The 21804-nt window shown below is 47.4% G+C and overlaps 1 protein-coding gene across 3 annotated transcripts in view; it reads right to left on the bottom strand.

Moving 5' to 3' along the window:
- Positions 1–656: 656 nt before the first annotated feature.
- ST6GALNAC6 (ST6 N-acetylgalactosaminide alpha-2,6-sialyltransferase 6) overlaps positions 657–21804 on the bottom strand; it is a 41575-nt gene continuing 20427 nt past the window's right edge. For all 3 annotated transcript variants that reach the window (XM_063144514.1, XM_063144515.1, XM_063144516.1), the window contains 5 exons: positions 18798–18862; positions 10383–10562; positions 8500–8897; positions 2771–2878; positions 657–2655 (listed from right to left, as the gene is read on the bottom strand). In XM_063144514.1, coding sequence (XP_063000584.1) covers positions 2466–2655; positions 2771–2878; positions 8500–8897; positions 10383–10562; positions 18798–18812 — 891 coding nt within the window. In that variant the 5' untranslated portion in view covers positions 18813–18862 and the 3' untranslated portion in view covers positions 657–2465. The remainder of the gene's footprint in view (positions 2656–2770; positions 2879–8499; positions 8898–10382; positions 10563–18797; positions 18863–21804) is intronic.

Raw genomic sequence — 21804 nt, 5'->3', positions numbered from 1 at the left:
CTCCCACAAAACATGAAGAGATATGTCACATATAACTCCTAACACACACACACAGAGAGAGAGAGAGAGAGAGGGAGAGAGAGAGAGAGAGAGAGAGTTTCTAATATTTTTTGGTTTAGGGGGGGAAATAATAAGCTGGGAGGGGCAGAACGTAAGAGATTGAAAAAATTATGCACGGTGTGGAAAAACTGGAAGGAGGAACAACCTCTCCTGTAATACTAGAATCCGGGATCATCCAATGAAGCTGATTGGTGGGAGATTCAGGATGGATGGACGGGAGGTCTTCTTCACAGCGCATAGTTAAATTATGGAACTCACCACCACAATTAGTAGTGATGGCCACCAGTAAGGATGGCTTTAAAAGGGGGTTGGATAAATTCATGGAGGATAAGGCTACTGGCTATTGGTCACGAGGCCAGGATCAGAGGCAGCAGGCCTACGTACCCCAGTTGCTGGAGAAGATGGACAGGAGGATGCTGTCGAACTCGTGACCTATTTCCCATTGGGGCATCTGTTTGGCCATTGTGTGAACAGAATACTGGACTAGACGAAGCCTTGGTCTGATCCAACAGGGCTCTTTTTACGTTCTTCGGTGTTAAAATAAATAGTATTTTTTTATTTTTAAAAAATCTGCTGCCCAATTAAATCGTGCCACCTTTTTAGTCAATTCAAAGTTTATTAAAAGTATTTTTTAAATTCAGTTAATCAAACTAATTAACCAATTAAATGTTACAACCCTAGCCAAAATGACAACCACATGGCGGTAATTATTCTGGCTTAAATAGTTCAGAAGAAGAGAGAAGACACCTGAAACGAGATGCAAAGCAAGAGAGGGTCACATTCACCATTGCTCCAAAGGAGGAGGCCAGTACCAAATTTGGAAGAAGAGCTGAATGTTTAAAAAGCTTGTGACGGTGGGCAGAGAGGTGTTTGGAGTTCTTTGTTGGCTTAAATCCCCACTTTTGCACACAGAGACAGCCGGAGAATTCCATTCAGAACATCCTGTGCTCAGAACAGAAGCGGCGTGTTTTGAGTTTTGCTTTCGTTTGACGAAAGTGGACGATCAGAATGAATTACGCACCTTCAACACAGTCCACGTGGGTCACGGGATTTGGGTTCTTGCTGCTGCGTTTGTTCACATGGGCTTTTCGTTTTGGGTTTTTTGGGTGTGTGTGTGTGTGGAGGATTGATGTTGCGTTGCCAGGGGTGACATACCTTTTTGGAAAGGGGTGGAGAGACCCTCAGCGATCAAAGTGCATGTGTCCGACTGGTACAATTTCACTGATTTATTTTTAGATTTGGGGGTAGGGTTTTTTTGCTACAAGAGTAGGGCTGTGATTGCTGGAACCAGGCTAGCATTAGTGGGCGTCCGCTGACCGGACAGCAGCTGACCGTTTTAAATGCTGCAACCCTATATTTGCCCCTGCCTGGGAACTCCATGGGGCTGACTCTTGAGCAGACATATAGGCTTGCACTGCGGGCGCCCCATCATTCCTTCTGCACCCCAACTTCTCCCACAAGCGTTTTGGCTTTGTGGTAGAGGAAGGATCATCCATCCTTTAGGAATTCCACGGAAGAGACGGTTGGCACTTTTGAATATCGAATGCTGCCGCTAGAGGCAGTGCTTTTTAAAAAAGTTCTTTGGAAGCAGAAGTGGAGAACCCTCTAGATCAGCCTTCCTCAACCTGGGGCGCTCCAGATGTGTTGGACTACAACTCCCAGAATGTCCCAGGAAGTGCAGTCCAACACATCTGGAGCGCTCCAGGTTGAGGAAGGCTGCTCTAGATGTTGTTGGACTACCAACTCCCATTATCCCCGACCATTAGCTGAGGCTGATGGAAGTTGGAGCCCAACAACCTCTGGAGGAGGGCTGCCGTTGGGTTAGATAAATTCACGGTCTGCCTGGAGGCTGCCTCCCTCCGCTTGCGGCCAACGTGGCTTCTGAATCTCCATTGCTGGAGGGGAGCAGAGGGCGGGAGGCAACCCGTGAGGGCGCCCCGTTGCATTTCTGCCCCGCTTGGGGGCTTCCAGAAAGCATTTGACTGGCGGGCGCGAGATGCTGGACGCTTCAGCAGATCCCCCAGGGGGCGTCTTGTGTGCTTATGCTCTTCGTGTGCTGCGGAGAGGGGATGCATTGTGCTCCAATCGCCTTTCAGGGCCTTGGAAAGGGGTCCGAGATGTGCGTACGAGCCAAGATTTGAGGGGCCGCTCAGCAAAACGCCCTCTGGCGAGCCTCAGGGCAGCGGGAAGCCACCACTGGGAATTTCCCACAATGCCCTCCGCAGAGTGTTGGATTGTGGGAAATTTACAAACGGCGCCTCACAGACCCAGAGCTCCGCCCCGGATGAACCAACGGTTGGCCAAGGAAGTCCACTACAGAGGTGTCCCCGCCCCGACTCCCCCGCCCCGCCAGCCAGCGGGATTGGCACTTGTGTGGCTTCGTCGCCGTCTCCCCCGTTTAGGCCTTAATCCCAGTCCGGGTGGGAGAACGTGATGTTGTAGAGGCTGGCCCATTTGCCAAAGACCCGTTTCTCCGTGATGAAGCGGTGGTGGTTGCCTTTGTGGCTCCGCTCGTTGTGGATGTAGGTGGCGCACTCGTCGGGACTCTTCGGCTCGTAGTAGTGGTACGGCATCTTGTGAGGCTGAGGCTTCTGGCTGTTGGAGGGGAGGACGGAAGGGCACCCAATGAGACAGACCGGGGCATAAAACCCTCCACGGAGCCCACCGAGAAGATTCGGACCGCCGGGCGGAGGGGGGGACGGACACTTACGTGCAGTAGTTCGGGGGGACCATCCCGTAAACGTGGACGCTGTCACACAGCTCGACAGCAATCACCATGGTAAACCAGCCCGTACTCAGCCACGACCGTGAGGACACTCTGCGGAAGGGTGAGGGAGAAGAGAAACAAGTCCAAGAATTGCGAAACGAAAGCAAAAGAGAACGGAAGGCAGATAGAGACACTCCTTCATCCCGACAGATTCTAGGGCGTTGTATACTCCTCGAAGTACAATATGATAAAGACGGCATACTCCTTTTATATAAAATACAAACTGGAGGGCCACCAAACCATAAATTTGTAGGGAGTGACAAGAAACGTTCAACATCTAAGGTCCTCCTCCAGGTGCCTACTCCGAGAGAGGCTCGGAGTGTGGCAACGAGGGACAGGGCCTTTTCGGTGGTGGCCCCCAGACTATGGAACGATCTCCCTGACGAGGCTCGCCTGGCGCCAACGCTGCTATCTTTCCAGCACCAGGTTAAGACTTTCCTCTTTGCCCAGGCATATGGCAGCACATCTTAATCACCCACATGTTTAGTTTTTTAAACGGTTTTTAATGCTTTATGTGTGTATGTTCTGTGTTTTAGAATTTTAAATTTTGTATACTCGTTTTTATCTTAATTTTAGAATTTCTGTAAACCGCCCAGAGAGCCCTGGCTATGGGAGCGGTATATAAGTGTAATAAATAAATAAAGTGTAATAAATAAAACCCAGTTTAACAAATCTTGTACATCTTAAACTGATCATCATCATTTATTATTATTGTTTTACCTTCAAGTACCCGCAGAGAACAAAATCAGATCACAACCTGTACAAGCGTACTGGAGGTAGCCAGCTGCAAATTGTACTGCTTTTAGGAGACCCTCCTGCGCACTCTCTGAGTGTGACCCTGGCCGACTGCACCAAAGTCCTACCCTGCTGGACCATGGCTGATTCTCGCTGCTACTTTGCCCCTGGTGTGTTCCTACACCCCACCTCTTACAAAGGAATTTGCCTGACTGTTGCCCACAATGAAGTAATTGGATCAATTCCTGGAGGAGGAGAAGGCTATCAATGGCTGCTAGTCCTGATGGCTAAATATCAAAGCAAATCAACCTCCAGTATCAGAGGAAATCAACCTGTGTACACTAGTTATTGGGGAACATGGGTGGGAGGGTGCTGTTGCACCATGTCCTGCTTTGTTGTTCCCTGCCCAACAGCTGGTCGACCACTGTGTGAACAGAATGCTGGACTAGATGGACCCTCGGTCTGATCCAGCAGGGCTCTTCTGATGTTCTTAGTTATATAGCATAGATGTTGGCTACCCCAGTAAGGTGAAGCAATAACTAGATTTTATTTCTTCGGCTTTCTACATACAGTTCTCCGTCCAGCATCCGTCCCTGATGCATTGAGCCGGAGTGAATTCAGTTCCAGCTTTTTCTAAAGAAGCACGCACCGTCTTGCCTTTTGACCTCTAGGTGGCAACAACCTACACAGATTTTTCACTGGTTGGTGTGTGAAAATCAAAAAATTACAAAAGAGGCTTAAAGACTGATGAATTGATTGGGAGAGACTGCTTTCCCCAACCTGGCACCTTCCAGATGCCAGTGGACTACAAATCCCATCATCCCCAACTGTGCTGGCTGGGGATGATGGGAGTTATACTCCAACGCCATCTGGAGGAGGTCACACATTCCCCATCACGTGCTTTCTCTGCCTCTGTTTCCCCATCTTCACAGGAACGCAACCCTTCTCCTTAGGTTGGGTACAGATCACAGCAGGGGCTACATTGGGAAATGTACTCCCAAGACTTCATAGACCCATTAGACTAGTTTTATCCATGGATTTTTTAAAAAGTAAGGAGAAGTATTCCGTCATGTGAGCTTCCACTTTCCTGGGTTACAGCCCGTAATCTGGGCCCCAGATACAGGTTTATCCAACCTAGCCCCCTCACTGAGAATTAATCTGGAGTGCTCCCCTGGGCAGGAGATTCCAGAGAAAGGGTAACACATAGTGGCAGCCATTACATCAGAGCAAATGGAGTGAAGAGAACAGGACTATTCCATCACCTCCACTGAGACACCAGCTGCCTTTGGCTCTTCCTTAACTGTCAACTAGCCAGCTGCCATTCCATCAGGATGAAGAGCAAAGCGAAAGAAGTGAACAAGACTATTCCATCTCCTCTGCTGAGACACCAGCTGCCTTTGGCTCTTTCTCAACTGTCTCCTAGCTGGCAGCCACTCCTTCAGGCTGCCTGAGCTGTTTTCATCTCAGCTGGTCGTCCTGAGAGCCATAACTTTAGGAACCGGCACCCGAGCTTCCTTTTCTCCCCTCCCCATCCCTTTTTCTTTGTGAGTTGTATCATTTAGGTTGTGAACTTGATAGCAGGGACTGTTTTACTGCTGATCTTTGTTAGCTGCAGGGTAAAAATGCTTTCAATAAATACCTTGAAAAACGTTTCCATCAGGGCCCTCATAATGCTTGTTTCTGAATGCAAAGTTGTGAAGAATGTTAGAAGTGCCATGATGGATCAGCCCAAGGGTCCATCTACTCCAGCACTCTGTTCACACCAGCCATTGACCAGGGGCCAACCAAGCAGGACATGGTGCAACAGCACCCTCCCACCCATGTTCCCCAGCAACTGGTGCACACAGGATTACTGCCTCGGATACTGGAGGTAGCACACAGCCATCAGGGCTAGTAGCCATGGATAGCCTTCACCTCCAGCAATTTATCCAACCTCCTTTTAAAGCCATCCAAATGGGCGGCCATCACTACATCTTGTGGCAGTGAGTTCCATAATTTAACTATGCACTGTGTGAAGAAGTCCTTCCTATTATTTGTCCTGGATCTCCCACCTATCAGCTTCATGGGATGACCCTTTGGGTTCTAGTATTTTGAGAGAGGGAGAAAAATGTCTCCCTCTCCACATTCTGCACACCAGGCATCATTTTGTACACCTCTATCAGGTCTCCCCTCAGCCTCCTTTTTTCCAAGCTAAACAATCCCAGCTGTTGTAACCTTCCCTCCCAGGGAAGATGCTCCAGCCCCTTCATCTCTTTAGTTGCCCTTTTGTGCACCTTTTCCAGCTCTATCATATCCTTTTTTAGGTGTGGTGACCAGAACTGTCCACAATATTCTAAGTGTGGTCACACCATAGCTTTGTATAAGGGCAGTACGATACTGGCCGTTTTATTCTCAATTCCTTTTCTTATAACGCCTAACATGGAGTTTGCTTCTTTCTTTCTTTCTTTCTTTCTTTCTTCATTATTAATTTATTACATTTCTATACCGCCCAATAGCCGGAGCTCTCTGGGCAGTTCACAAAAATTAAAAACATTCAAAGTATAAAACAACAGTATAAAACCATAATATAAAATACAATATAAAAGCTCAACCAGATAAAAACAGCAGCAATGCAAGATTACAAATTTAAAACACCAAGTTAAAAACTTTTATAGACTGCTAAAATGCTGGGAGAATAAAAAGGTCTTCACCGGGCGTCTAAAAGCATATAATGTAGGTGCCAAGCGAACCTCCTTAGGGAGCTCATTCCACAGCCGGGGTGCCACAGCAGAGAAGGCCCTCCTCCTGGAAGCCCCCTGCCTCACTTGCACACTGGGTGGACATTTCCTACATTAACCTGCCTGTACGTAGAGATTATCTGTGCAGATTCTTCTCCAAATACCCCTGACCCTTTGACATGAGACACGTGACAACCAAAAACAGGGTCTTCTTCATGGCGGCACCCCCTTTACTGAACGCCAAACTCCCTCCCTAATGAGAGGCCCGCCTGGCGCCTACTTTGCAAACTTTTTGTACGTTTTCCCAGAGCTTTCAAGATTTTTAACATGCCAGATTGGGCTCATTTTCAATCACTGCTTTTCAACGCTGATTTTATAGTGACATTATTCTTATTCTAATAAACCACTATTCTTATAATTGGTTTTAAAGTTTGCATGTTAAAAACAACTAACTTCGACTACGTTTTTATCATAATGTTGTATTGTTGTATAACGATAGAAAAAGCCACAGCTATAACAATATTACAATTTAATAATCACTAAGGCAATGAATTCAGAGCACAAATTTTGTTCAAGTTTTTATTCAAGTGTTTAAATCGTCGTAATATTGTTATCCCTGTGATTCCCCCCCCCCCCCCCGTTGCTGTACATTGTATATCAAGTATATATACTTTTCCCTTTCTTGGTTTGTATTGTTGCATAATCCTTGAATTTCTTATGAATTGTTGTGAACTGCCAAAAGAGTTTCCGCTATGGGGCAGTATAGAAGTGAAATAAATACTTCTGTTTTATGGTATTAATTTTATTGGTAGCGATGGGGCATTATATTTTGTTGGTAAACCACCCAGGGAAATATTTGGGTTGAAGGTGGTATAGCACAATATTTCAAGCAAACAAGAAACATCTTTCTTAACTTGAGAAACACATGGCAACAGCCCAAAACACACACATTCCATCAGGAATGTGAAACCATCTTGTGAAACCAAAAATACGTTTCTTGGTCCACCGCTACGTGTGCGTGTGTGTGTGTTTTAGATCAATTCGACCCTTTTAGTATTCCATAGCTGAGCCTTGCAGAGTGCAGCCCACCGAGGTGGGGGCCAGCCCTGGACTTTCCAAAGTTGTAAAATATAGCCGCTACACCACACCAGGGCCTAATCTACACCAAGCAGGATATAGCCCTACGAAAGCAGTATATGATATGTGTCAACGGGCCCCAACAGTTTTAAAATCTCTTCACTGGCTGCCAATTAGTCCGGGCGAAGTATAAAGTGTTGGTTATCACCTTTAAAGCCCTACGTGGTTTGGGTCCAGGCTACCTGCGGGAACGCCTTCTCCCATTCAATCTGCCCCGCACACTCAGGTCCTCTGAGAAGAATTTCCTTCAACCAATGGAAATTAGGCTGACAGGTATTACCCAGAGGACCTTCTCTTCTGCTGCTCCCAGACTGTGGAATGGCCTGCCAGAGGAGATCCGTCAACCTAGCAGTCTTTTAGCATTTAAGAAAGCTATCAAGACTGATCTCTTCTGGCAGGCCTATCCAGGGAAATTTTAGGATGTTTTTAGGATGCTTTTTAGGATGTTTTAACAATGTATACTATGCTTTTAATCAGTATTTTATTGTTTTGCACTTGCTGCTGTTCCCCGCCTCAATCAAAATGAGAGGCGGGTAAGAAATATTATTATTATTATTATTATTATTATTATTATTATTATTATTATTATTATTTGTCAGTGCACTTCAATACCACTATAAAGCAGTGTGTGGCTCCTGCCTTTGATATACCACTTTCATAGTGCAATATCCTGCTTGGTGTAGATTAGGCCCCGGTGTGGCGTAGTGGATAGAGTGTTGGACTAGGAGTTAGGAGATCCGGGTTCTAGTCCCCACTCAGCCATGGAAGCTCACTGGGTGACTTTGGGCCAATCACAGACTCTCGGCCCAGCCTACCTCACAGGGTTGTTCTTGTGAAGATGAAATGGAGAGGTGGAGGAGGATTATGTAGGCTGCCTTGGGTTCCTTGGAGGAAAAATGGCAGGATAGAATTGCAATAAAATAAAAGCCTCATCCCAATGTATCAACTGGTGGCAAGGTGCTAGAGACGGATTAAGAGAAAGACGCTGTCAATGTACCTTTCCTCCCCCTGTCTCCCACCCCCACCCCCTCCCAGGCCAGCAACATCAAGGCTGCAGGAGGTTGGAGGGCCGCCCACGTTTACCTGTCCTTTCCCGTCTCCATTCTGAACAGGTCGTCAAACTGTTTCATGCGGCTGGGGGAAGCCACAAAGGCCGACATGTTCGGGAAGGACACGCTGACCCGTTGGATGACCTTGATCAAGACCTTCTGCATCCTCACAGGCGGCCCCCAGAAGATGAGGACGGTCTCCGGGGTCTTGTTGACAAACTCCTGCGGTCTCTTCAGGACCCGGAAGATGCTCGAATGGGCCACCACCCGGAAGGTGGTCTTGTTACCCACGTCCGCCGCGTAGCCGGTCGTGGGAGCGTCGTTCATGCGGATGGTGCATTCCGACCGGTCAATGGTGGCCCCGAGTTTGCTCCCGAGGAGGTGGCTGGAACTGGTGACGATTGCGCAGTGGTGGCAGTGGCGGTCCAAAGTCTGGGAAGGAAATGGGTCGAGATAAGATCATTAGCAGAGCCCTGATGCTAGATCAAGCCAAGGGCCCATCAACTCCAGCACTCTTTTCACACTTTGGGCAGGCAGCTGTCGACCAGGGACCAACAAAGCAGGAGACGGTGCAACAGCACCCTCCCGCCTATGTTCCCCAGCAACTGGTGCACACAGGCTTACTGCCTTAGATACTGAAGGTAGCACATAATCATCAGGGCTAGTAGCCGTTGATAGCCACCTCCTCCAGCAATTTATCCACCTCCCTTTTAAAGCCATCCAAAGAGGTGGCCATCACTACATCTTGTGGCAGTGAGTTCCATAGTTTAACTCTACAAATTATGAAGAAGGACTTCCTTTGATCTGTCCTGGATCTCCCACCAATCAGCTTCCTGGGATGACCCCACTGGCTTCTAGTATTATGGGAGAGGGAGAAAACTGTCTCCCTCTCCACATTCTCCAGGCATCATTTTGTACACCTCTATCCTGTCTCGCCTTAGCTTCCTTTTTTCCAAGCTGTTGTAACCTTCCCTCATAGGAACATCAGAGCTTCTCTCTTTGGCCCCGATTCATACATCCTGCAAAATCGGGTGGTACATTCCTTCCTGTAGTGTGGCTTCACTTTTGCAGGCTCCCCTGTGTTGAAAAATAAAAACGAAACAAAAATTCCTCGTACTTAGAAAACTAGCATATAAGGCTCTAGAACCTTTCACGTTGATATGCTATTTTCTAGATGCGGGGATATTTGTTTGTTTTGGATTTACGTGGGGGAGCATTTAAAATACGGAATTCTCCCATTCAAAGAGAAACAAGTCCACAAACTCTTCTGTTGTGTCCCTGAGGCCACCACCTTTCATGCGTTTGGAGAAGGAAGATGTGACACAGGGAGCACGCTTCACAAGTGACGGCTTCCCACACAACTTAGAACCCAGTGCAATCTCTCCTCTGGCAGCGCTCCATCCCTTCTCCACCAGCCTCACTCGCCTTCATGTAATTCCTTGTCACCAATGGCGACCAGGATAGCATTTACAATACAAAGCTGCTTTACCCAGAGTTCCTTGCACCTGAGTTATACAATATGCCAGGACTGGATCGGAGGGCTGTGGCTGATTGCATTAGCTTTATTATGCCTGCAAGGATACCGCCCAGAGAATTTCGGCTATGGGGCGGCATATACTAAAGGTTAATAATGTTCCCCCCTCCTCCTCCCTCCCAGTCCCCTTTCCTTTTGTGTCGTGTCTTTTAGATTGTAAGCCTGTGGGCAGGGACTGTCAAGAAATACTTTTGTAAGCCACCGTGAGAGCCTTTTTTGGCTGAATGGCGGCATAAAAATGCTTAAATAAATAAATTAAATAAATAAATAAATAAATAAATAAATAATAATAATAATAATAATAATAAGCCCCACCCCCCCACCCCCAAACACTGGAAAATCAGCAAGACAAATGTGATGAACGATCCAGAGCTCCCCATTACCTTGTTTCCAGAGACGGGGAGGTATCCATTTTTCACCCCCCACTTCTTGAGGCTGGAAGGCAGAGAGGGTTTCGCTCTCAAGGTGTTATAATGGAAGACCTCATTCCGGTTGTTAGAGTTGTAAATAATTAGCAGCATGACCAGACCAAACAAGACCACAAGGACAACAGCATGTGGGCTCTGCAGGCCAAAGAAACGAGAACAGACAAAGGATGAAAGAGCCTGAGAATCATAGACTCATAGAATCGCAGAGTTGGAAGGGGCCTACAAGGCCATCGAGTCCAACCCCCTGCTCAATGCAGGAATCCACCCTAAAGCATCCCTGACAGATGGTTGTCCAGCTGCCTCTTGAAGGCCTCTAGTATAGAATCATGGGCTTGTAGATTTCTATTTCTACAGCTTCTTCTTCTTCTCTCCGGCATGGCTGTGATAGGTGTGAAAAGGACCTTGGGATGGTAGCCAGTCACAAGCTGAGCATGAGCCAGCAGCGTGACGCGGCTGCAAAAAAGGCGAATGCAATTTTAGGCGGCGTTAGTAGAACCGTGGCTTCCAAGTCACGGGCATCAATACTTCTGCTTTATTCTGCACTAGTCAGACCTCATCTGGGGTACCGTGTCCGGTTCTGGCTGTGCCCTTTTAAGACAACTGGATTGGGGTCAAAGGATGGCCATGTACAAATGGCCAGGGGTATAGCAAACAAGTCCTAGGAGGAAAGGTTCAAGGAACTACCGTATTTCTTCGATTCTAAGACGCCATCGATTTTAAGACGCACACTAATTTCAGTACCACCAACAGAAAAAAAAGCTTTGATTCTAAGAAATAATAAACGCACCTGTGATTCTAAGAAGTAGCCCGTTTTTAGAGATGGGAAAAAAGTGTGTCTTAGAATTGAAGAAATACGGTAGGTATGTATCGCCTGGGGAAGAAAAGACCGGGGTCAAAGGCAAAGACGTGTTCTCTGTGTTCCGACTAGATCCAGTGGGCTTAAGTTATAGGAAGGTAGATTTTGGTTGCACATTAGGAGAAGGGCTGCATTTGATGGTCTACGCCAGGCCATTTGAATTGCATGACTCTCTGGTATTGGTCTGCATAGGCGAAAGATAGACCGTAATGGCGTTTCAACTGCAGTTGTATCATTTATTTATTTTTTAAAATGGTGTGGATTTATTCCTGCATTTTATCTGTTATTTATTTAATTTCATTTCTATGCCGCCCAATAGCTGAGGCTCTCTGGGCATTTCACAAAAATGACCGATGGCGCCAGGTTGCCGCTGCTTTTGCTAAAACCCATGCTTTCTCTGCTGCGAGGGAGCGGTGGCTAATCCCGATGCAGAGGGAAGGCACGAGGTTTCTGGCGGCCATGCGGCTGGCCAGTCTGCCCCCACCCTCTGCCCGGACTGACGGTGACCAATCAGGGGTCGCCTTCTGCCCAGGGACGCCTCCGCATCAACACTGGAGTGAGATTAGATGGTGGAAAAGCCGTCTTCGCCTCGCTCCAGCCTAAAAAGTCGGGGTAAACCCCTGACTTCCTAAATACGGAGCTTCACAGGAAAGCCCTGTAGTGGCTTTGAGGTGGCTGCTGTGTCATATAACCGATGCAGCGCCAACGTGCACCCATGACGGGGCTTTCAGAGCGTGTAGGCAGCCCCCAAATGTTTTATTTATTTATTTCCTGCACATGCACACACACACCATAGATTTGAAGGTCTCGCTCCAGTCTGGATGTTTGTCAATTTCACTGAGGAACAGATAGAGGGACCAGAAGGAGAAGGCCATTGATACCATGGAACTTCCCCACAAAGTGCTGGTCTGAACAACGCTTGCAAAACATTAGTCCTCTATTCATTGTGCCTGCCGAATGGGAACACGGGAACTGTTTTATCTTTTGTACACACCACCAGGGGGGAAATTCAGACCATCATTATCCAGTGTCTTAGCATGCGACCCCAGGATATTATAGGAAAACTTCTGTGTGATGATCAACCCACCATAAATTACAAGTTAGCTCTCTTTGCTCTGGCGTGACGAAACTATGCAGCTGTTTTGGGAAGAACAATTGTTTTGCTTCACCTGTTTTCCCTTGTTTTATTTTCCAGTTTTGTTGTGAAGGCCTAGGTTTAAATGTGAATAAACTGCCCTCATGTTTTAGGAACTTGGGGAGCTACTTTATGGACCAAGATGGACTAAATCAACACTTGGTCTATCAAGCCCAGTAATAACTGATCTGGCCAGCATGGCTGGCTGGTGAACGCTGGGAACTGTAGGACTTTAATGCTGGGAGTTGTAGGACTTCTTTTTTCTGTCTAAACATGCATAGGGCTGCACCCTAAAACGCTAAATCCTGCCCCGTCCCTCCAGGGCCAAATGGCATCATTTCAACACTTGCAGGGATCCTTTTCATTTCTTAAATATTGTAAGCCGCTTTGAGGACTCTAGTTAAAATGAAATCAACTAAATAATAAATATATAATTATTTCTCAATAAAGTAACAATCATAGAATCATATAATAGTAGAGTTGGAAGGGGCCTACAAGGCCATCGAGTCCAACCACCTGCTCAATGCAGGAATCCACCCTAAAGCATCCCTGACAGATGGTTGTCCAGCCTCCTCTTGAATGCCTCTAGCGTGGGAGAGCCCACCACCTCCCTAGGTAACTGGTTCCATTGTTGTACTGCTCTAACCGTCAGGAAGTTTTTCCTGATGTCCATCATTTTATTGTTCACTGCTCCGGGATCTCTTTAGATATGGGGCTTTATACACACACACACACACACACACACACACACACACACACACACATATATATATATATATATATATATATATATATATATATATATTAGGCAAGGTGGTCACGCCTGCCCACCACCTGAATTCCACTCTTGCCCCCTAAAATGGTTCAATTTTTTAAAAAAGATTTAATCTCCCTCCCATTCTTATTTGACTCTATTTATGCACACAATTTATTGGGTAAAATCCAACGTAAGGCCTACTTAAGAGTGAACTTTTTGGCTACTAGGTGGCTACTAGGAGGAGGGCCTTCTCTGTTGTGGCACCCCGGCTGTGCAATGAGCTCCCCAAAGAGGTCGGCCTGGCGCCTACACAGTATTCTTTTCATTGCTGGCTGAAGACCTTTTTATTCTCTCAGTATTTTAGCACCTAATTTAACTTAAATTCAAATTTTGCTGTTTTAATTCTGTATTTTAATCCTATATCAATTTCTGCTGTGTGGTTTTATCCTGGTTGTGCTTTTTATATTGGATTTTGTATCTGGGTTTTTAGATGGTTGGTTGTTTTATTATGTTCCTCGTGGTTTTAATTTTTGTGAAACGCCCAGAGAGCTTCGGCTATTGGGCGGTATAAAAATGTAATAAATAAATAAATAATCTTAAAATAGTCGTGATTAACTTAAATCCCATTCATTTCAATGGGGCTACACTAAATAGAGCTTACGTTTGATTTCTCCCACTCTTTTTAGCACAGGGGGAGAGGTGTTGGAGGGTGGCCAGAGGTGGTGGTGGTGTGGGGAGAGAAATCACTTTCCAAAATGTAAACTTGTGGGGCCAGGAAGTCCAAAGCCTTCGTCAGATACCCCACGAGGGTGCTTTGCCCTGCCCTGTGTTGCCACCAGAGCCACGCAGGATTCACCAGGCCCACGGCATGATGGACCCCGTTGTTTTGTTTACCTTCTTAGCACCAGCACCAGCTGCAGCACTGAACAAATTTCTGCTTCATTTTATGCTACGATTCCCCAAATCTCCCCAGGCCTTGTTCCTACTTGCTAGTACTAGGGTGACCATAGAAACGGAGGACAGGGCTCCTGTATTTTTAACAGTTGTATTGAAAAGGGAATTTCAGCAGGAGTCATTTGTATATATGGAGAACCTGGTGAAATTACCTCTTCATCACAACAGTGAAAGCTGCAGGAGCTATACTAGAGTGAGCAGATTTAAAAGAGGGCAGGGCACCTGCAGCTTTAACTGGTGTGATGAAGAGGGAATTTCACCAGGTTCCCTATGAAAAGGAGAACAGGGCTCCCGTATCTTTAACAGTTGTATTGAAAAGGGAATTTCTGCAGGTGTCATTTGTATATATGGAGAACCTGTTGAAATTCCCTCTTCATCACAACAGTTAAAGCTGCAGGTGCCTTGCCCGCTTTTAAATCTGCTCACTCTAGTATAGCTCCTGCACTTTTAACTGTTGTGATGAAGTAGGGTGACCATATGAAACGGAGGACAGGGCTCCTGTATCTTTAACAGTTGTAATGAAAAGGGAATTTCAGCAGGTGTCATTTGTATATATGGGGAACCTCGTGAAATTCCCTCTTCATCACAACAGTTAAAGGTGCAGGAGCTATACTAGAGCGACCAGGTTTAAAAGAGGATAGGGCACCTGCAGCTTTAACTGTTGTGATGAAGAGGGGATTTCCCCAGGTTCTCCATATATACAAATGACACCTGCTGAAATTCCCTTTTCAACACAACTGTTAAAGATACAGGAGCCCTGTCCTCCTTTTCATAGGGTCACCCTAGCTAGTACTAGCCTTCTTGACTCTCGCTTATTTTAGGGAACTAATCCTTGCAGGCTCTCCAGGAGGCCACCTCGAGCTCCATCTGAGGAGCGTGTCATTTCACGCTCGTTCCTGGGCACTCACGGACTTTTCGCAGGTCCCTGACATGACGCCGTCTGCCTCTCGTGCCCCTCCGGGCCTTCCTTGCGCCGCAAGAAAAAACAGAAAAAGTCCGGTTGCTGTTCTCTCCTGCTGTGTGTGGGAGAAGCAGCGTGATCACAACGCCCCCGACTGAATGGGCTTCGTGCTCCTTGTTTACTTCCTGTTTGAAAACAGGACTGAGCGACAAAACCAGGAGCGGAGAGATCACGGTTGTCCGTGTTTTTCCCCAGGTGTGATGGAGCTCTATCTCTCAAATTGTTCCGCGCCCCCTTGCAGGCTGAGGCAGGGGTGAGCTGTTGAGAGACACTCTGTCCCATCGTCCCCAGCCAGGATGGTCAAGGGTGATGGGAGTCGGAGTGCTGCCATGGTGCTGGTTCCTCACGCCTGCTGCCTAGACCGAACTAGGCCCAAAGCCTCCCCCTATTAAAAATGTCTGGTACGAGCGTGCCCGCTTCTTTGCCATTCTTAGCAAGGCATCTGTGTGCATGCAGAAATTTTACTGGGACAAGGGGATCCAGAAAAAAATCATCTTCCATTGCTAAGCCGCCCGGTTATTTCCTCGTTTCAGCCATCTTTGTCGTTACCAGAAAATTCTCAGCGAGGAGGAAAAGGGAATCGGTGCACAGCACATGTTGATCGCAGAACGGAAGGCAAATTCCCCTAAAAACACAGCCTGCCCGACACCACCCACCTTGTACATCCAGATGCCCTCCAGATGTTTGGGACTAGACCATTGGCTATGCTGACTGGGAATCATGGGACTTGCTGTCCGACACATCTGGGGGGCTGCTGGTTGGGGCAAGGCTGATTTGCAGCAATCTGCACTTACAGGAGAAGGCAGGGATGAGGAGACACCGGGTTTGGCAGGTTCACGTATTTTCTAAGAACTCCCAAGATCTACCAACCGGTTGCAAAAGACATACAATTAGGCAGAAAGGAGAGGATGTCTCTGAGCACATTCAGAGCGTAGGAGTTTGTTTTCAGTCCCAAAACTGAGCTCAAAGTCCTTTCATACAAAATGTCTGCTCCTGGGTTACCCAAGCCTCTTGGACTTCCGGAGCCCAACTTAAAATTTAGAGAATAAAGAAATGTAGAGAACAATTTGGTAGGGGTGCATGCTTCTCCTCTTCACCTTCTGCATGGACTATTAACCTGTCGGAAACATTTTACGAAGTTCACACCGGCCTTTTCCCCAGTAGGGCCTTATTGCTCCTGGGGAAACGGAAAAACCTACACCCTTAAACATATTTTGTGAAATCTAGCAGACGCCCTTCTTACTGGGCCAGTAAGTCCTCCCAAGCCAGCCAGTCCTCGGAAAGCAGCCAGACCTCAGTTTGTTAAGAGGGAGAAGTGGCTCAATGTATGCAGAGATTGCCGTTTCGTTTCCTTTTGAACCGTAAGTGCTTTATTCTTGCCTTGTGCGAGTTAATTATTCAGTATTATAATGGAGAGAAGGGAAAGGGAAGCTATGGGATGGAGGGTGCTGAAAACATAACAGCCTGACGTTGCTCAAGTGCACAAATGTGCGTACGGTTCCCTGGATTTAATGCGCAGTCCTGGACTGCGCATTAAAACCAAAGAAACGTAACTGTGTTTGTGAATTTGAGCAATGTTTGTGCGCATAAGTCAGGGGTGAGCAACCTTTGTTTCCCTGAGGGCTGCACGTGGCGATAGGCAACGGATCAAGGTAAACACGCCAGGGGGCTCTCACACACGCAGACATGCACATGTGGAGCCTTCTCTCTCTCACACACACATACACGCTAACACACACACACACAGAGCTCCCCCCCACTCATTCTCAAACACCCTTTCTCAGGATGCATACCACAAACACACACACACTCATCTCAGCACATGAAGATGGGGAAATCTGAACCTACCTCCCTGCGCACTGAGATGCCATTGCGTCTCCCCGCCGCCCAGCTGATCGGCCCTGGGAACAGCTGAGCAGCGTGGATCATCTCATGCCTTGTTCCCCCCCCCCTGGCGCCGATCAGCTGTGGGAGGGGGCAGCGGGATGCACAATTTAAACGGGGAACATGGCATAGAATCATAGAATCATAGAATAGCAGAGTTGGAAGGGGCCTACAAGGCCATCGAGTCCAACCCCCTGCTCAGTGCAGGAATCCACCCTAAAGCATCCCTGGCAGATGGTTGTCCAGCTGCCTCTTGAAGGCCTCTAGTGTGGGAGAGCCCACCACCTCCCTAGGTAACTGATTCCATTGTTGTACTGCTCTAACAGTCAGGAAGTTTTTCCTGATGTCCAGCTGGAATCTGGCTTCCTTTAACTTGAGCCGGTTATTCCGTGTCCTGCACTCTGGGAGGATCGAGAAGAGATCCTGGCCCTCCTCTGTGTGACAACCTTTTAAGTATTTGAAGAGTGCTCTCATGTCTCCCCTCAATCTTCTCTTCTCCAGGCTAAACATGCCCAGTTCTTTCAGTCTCTCTTCATAGGGCTTTGTTTCCAGACAAAGCCCTATGAAGGGAAGAATGTGGGGAAGAAGCACCTGGTTTCCTGAATTACAAAGACAAAATTAGTAGGGGGCGGGGAACCTAAGGGGCAGGGCATCCCCAAAACAAACCAATGAGAATTGAGTGTGCTCAGTAGCCACAGAATGCTGGTGCTTGGAGGGGGGGGAGGAAAATCATGTGAGAAAGTTAATGGAATGGAGCATTTTGGTGTGGGGAGGATAACTGGCTGGTTGCCTGGAACTCTGAATTGAAGCAATCCCCACGGCAACGTTTTGTTGAAGGTCCTACTTGACCAGTTTCCATTTGTATATTATTATTATTATTATTATTATTACTACTACTACTACTACTACTACTATTATTAGCATTTCTACACCACACCATAGTCAAAGCTCTCTGGGCAGTTTACAAGGGTATGGAGCATTTCCTTGGGATTCCAACTTGTAAATAAAGTAAATGTTAAGAACATCAGAAGAGCCCTGATGCTGGATCAGACCAAGGGTCCATCTAGTCCAGCACTCTGTTCACACAGTGGCCGATCAGCCATTGGCCAGGGACCCACAAGCAGGACACATCACCCTCTCTGGCACATGTTCCCCAGCAACTTGTGTACATAGGCTTACTCCCTCTGATACTGGAGGTAGCACATAGCCATCAGGCTAGTAGCCATTGACAGCCTTCTCCTCCGGGAATCTGTCCAACACCTTTTAAAGCCATCAAACTTGGTGGCCATCACTTCATCATGTGGTAGCGAATTCCATTGTTTAACTATGCACTGTGTGAAGAAGGACTTCCTTTGATCTGTCCTGAATCTCCCACCCATCAGCTTCATGCGATGGGTTCTAGTATTACGGGAGAAGGAGAAAAATGTCCCCCTCTCCACATTCTCCACACCATGCATGATTTTGTACACCTCTATCTGGTCTCCCCTCAGCCTCCTTTTTGCCAAGTTGAACAATCCCAGCTGTTGTAGCCTTCCCTCCTAGGGTTGTGTACCCAGCTAGACCTCTATTAAGATGTTTAGTAGAGAAGCCAGGTTCTGAGCGATGTTGAAGAGCATACCATAGTCTCACTGAGTTCCTTGGGACGCACTGCAGCAACCGGACCACAAGTCCCCAGGCACACACTCAGTGTACGATCAATGCACATGTGCCAATCGTATGGGCGAGAAGTTGGGTTTTCTTCATACCCTCGCCACAAAAGCCTGGAATTTGGGAGGCAGATGTGGAAAGGAAGGGGAAGGAGCCCAGCCGTCTCTGGTTCTTACCTTGTGGTTTTTCATTTCGCTGTCCGGGCTTTAGGTTGGAGCCTTGTTCAGCATAACATGGGCACCTGTAGAGAAGTGAAAGAGAGAGGGTTATCTTCGCAGTGCAGCTGGGTGCTCCAAATTAGTTTACGCTTCCTGGGGCTGCCTATATGCACTCAAAGCCCAGCGGGGGCTGCAAATCGGGGCTGCATCAGTTATATGATGCAGCCACCGATTTACAGCCACCAAGGGCTTTTCCATGAAGCTTACCCTGACTTTTTCGGTGGGAGCAAGGTCAACCCTGCTCTTCTGCCGACTGACCTCGCTCCATGGTCGATTCAGGGGGTGCGAAGGGTTGAGGCCTACACAGGCTTGGGTTTTGTTTAAGCCTAAAGGCCCAAAAATCTCCTGATGGGAGGGGGCATTCCTTCAGGGCCGGTGCTACCATAGAGGCAACTCAGGCGGCCACCTAGAGCGCCAAGGTAAGGGGGGTGCCGAATTCTGCACTGGAAGCCGCTCTCCCACAGCGATTCTGAGAGGGCGGCTTCCAGGCATACCGTTCCAAAGCCACCCGCCCGCTCCAGCGTCCTGACTTCACTTCGGCTGGGCGCCCACCCAGCCAAAGCGAAGCCATGCCCGCCCCCCCCACTCCAGCGTCCTGGCTTTGCTTCGGCTGGCCGCCCAGCCGAAGCGAAGCCAGGATACTGGGGGGGGGGGGGGAATGGGAGGTCAGCTTCAGAACGGCCGCCCGGAAGTCGCTCTCCCAGAGCAGCTTCCGGCCGGGCACGCCATTCTGAAGCCGCCCACCCCACCCAGTGTCCTGGCTTCGCTTCAGCTGGGCGGGCAAGATGGTGCCCCGCACCCAGGTATGCTGGGGTGGGAATGGGGGTGTGTGTGTGTGAAAGCAGCTCACCTGCGTAGGGCGCAAAATAGTCTGGCACCGGCCCTGCATTCCTTGAGCTTAATTTTCCCCCTAAAGGAGTTAAGTTTCATTTCCCCAGTTTTAGGTTACCTGATTGTATGATTTCAGTTCTGGGGGGAGGGTATAAAAAGGGATGGAGTTAACTGTTCAGGAGGAGAGAGGAGAAGAACTACAGAGAGAGCTGCAGAGAGGGGCTCTGAAGAAGAACAGCCAGGAGAAGGCTGGAAGGGACTCTAGGCCAAAGCCTACAGGTGGAAGAGTAGCTAGGCTAGAGGAAACTGCGTTTTTATTTCTTTTATGCCTTTTAATAGAATCATAGAATAGCAGAGTTGGAAGGGGCCTACAAGGCCATCGAGTCCAACCCCCTGCTCGATGCAGGAATCCACCCTAAAGCATCCCTGACAGATGGTTGTCCAGCTGCCTCTTGAAGGCCTCTAGGGTGGGAAAGCCCACAACCTCCCTAGGTAACTGGTTCCATTGTCATACTGCTCTAACAGTCAGGACGTTTTTCCTGATGTCCAGCCGGAATCTGGCTTCCTGTAACTTCAGCCTGTTATTCCGTGTCCTGCACTCTGGGATGCCCTATTTGTGGACTTTCTAGGGGCACGTACTTCATAGAATCATAAAATAGTAAGAGTTGGAAGGGGCCTACAAGGCCATCGAGTCCAACCCCCTGCTCAGTGCAGGAGTCCACCCTAAAGCATCCCTGACAGATGGTTGTCCAGCTGCCTCTGGAAGGCCTCTAGTGTGGGAGAGCCCACCACCTCCCTAGGTAACTGATTCCATTGTCGTACTGCTCTAACAGTCAGGAAGTTTTTCCTGATGTCCAGCCGGAATCTGGCTGTCTTTAACTTGAGCCCGTTATTCTGTGTCCTGCACTCTGGGAGGATTGAGAAGAGTTCTTGGGTATTTACAGCTCTGTTTGAGTAAATGCCTTAAGTTTATCTGTCTTTGCCTTATGTCATAAAATCTAGTAAATACTTGTTGTTAAAACCTGGTGTTCAGGAGCGTCATTTACACTACGCCTAAAGCTTAAACCAGACGTCACTAAGAGGGGAAGGTAAAAACTTGACGTCCGATGAGAAGGGCTCTTAAAGAGGCAAAACATCTTTAAGGAGCAGATCAAGGGGTCCAGGTAAAGGAGGAACCTTGACAGGAGGCGTTCTGGGGAAATGGTCGCCGGAAGCCAGGAAGAGGGCAGGCAGACATCTCCGTTACCCGGATGGCCGCCAGAAACCCTGCTTGGGGATTATCCAACACCACCCCACGGGAGCGAAACCATTGGGTTTCGGGAGAACGCGGCTCCAACACAGCACCGTGAAAACAGAACACACACACACGGTCTTAAATCCACATCCTGAACCTCAGAAGAACCTTGACAGAGTCTGAGAGAAGCCAGATAACAAAAATGAGCAGAAGATCTGAAGGAATGGAGGGAGAGTGCATTTTGGTGCTATCCCACCTCTTATATGTGCTAATATTTTCCACTGGCACACATCACTTCAATGTGCAGCCCCCTATATTATCATTTATGGTGATCTGTCCACATATACAGGGCTTCTAGACATTGGTACATAGAGAAATAATTACTATTATCAGAGGAACAGTTGTATATGAAGCAGAGCTATTTTTATTATCAATATATAAAGGATCTAACAGAAGTATTAAATGTAATGGTGCCAGAATATATGGTCTTTGGCAATATCAGAAAAAATAAGTCATGATTTGCTTTTGATTCAAGGAAAGACAGAACCGTTAGCATTTTATGCCATATGGTAGGAATTTATTCAACATACATTACAACCAGATTTACAACAATATATGCCTGCTTATTTATTTATTTATTTATTTATCACATTTCTATGCCGCCCAATAGCCGAAATTCTCTGGGCGGTTCACAAAATGCTTCTGCTTTGAGCATCTGGATAATATAACAGCTAAATGAAGATTATTCAGCACACATTATTAATTATTATTATTATTATTATTATTATTATTATCATCATCATCTCTTTTCTTGCTCGTGGCGGTTTTTCTAGACGTACATGACAAGCTTTGCCAAGTCATGCTGTCTTTTATAGATTCAGGAATTTCCTGACAATTGAG

Source organism: Elgaria multicarinata, chromosome 19 (genome assembly GCF_023053635.1).
Source record: "Elgaria multicarinata webbii isolate HBS135686 ecotype San Diego chromosome 19, rElgMul1.1.pri, whole genome shotgun sequence".
Classification (NCBI taxonomy): Eukaryota; Metazoa; Chordata; class Lepidosauria; order Squamata; family Anguidae; genus Elgaria; species Elgaria multicarinata.
Note: the sequence above shows the minus strand (reverse complement) of the source record. Positions and strands in the feature narration are given on the sequence as shown.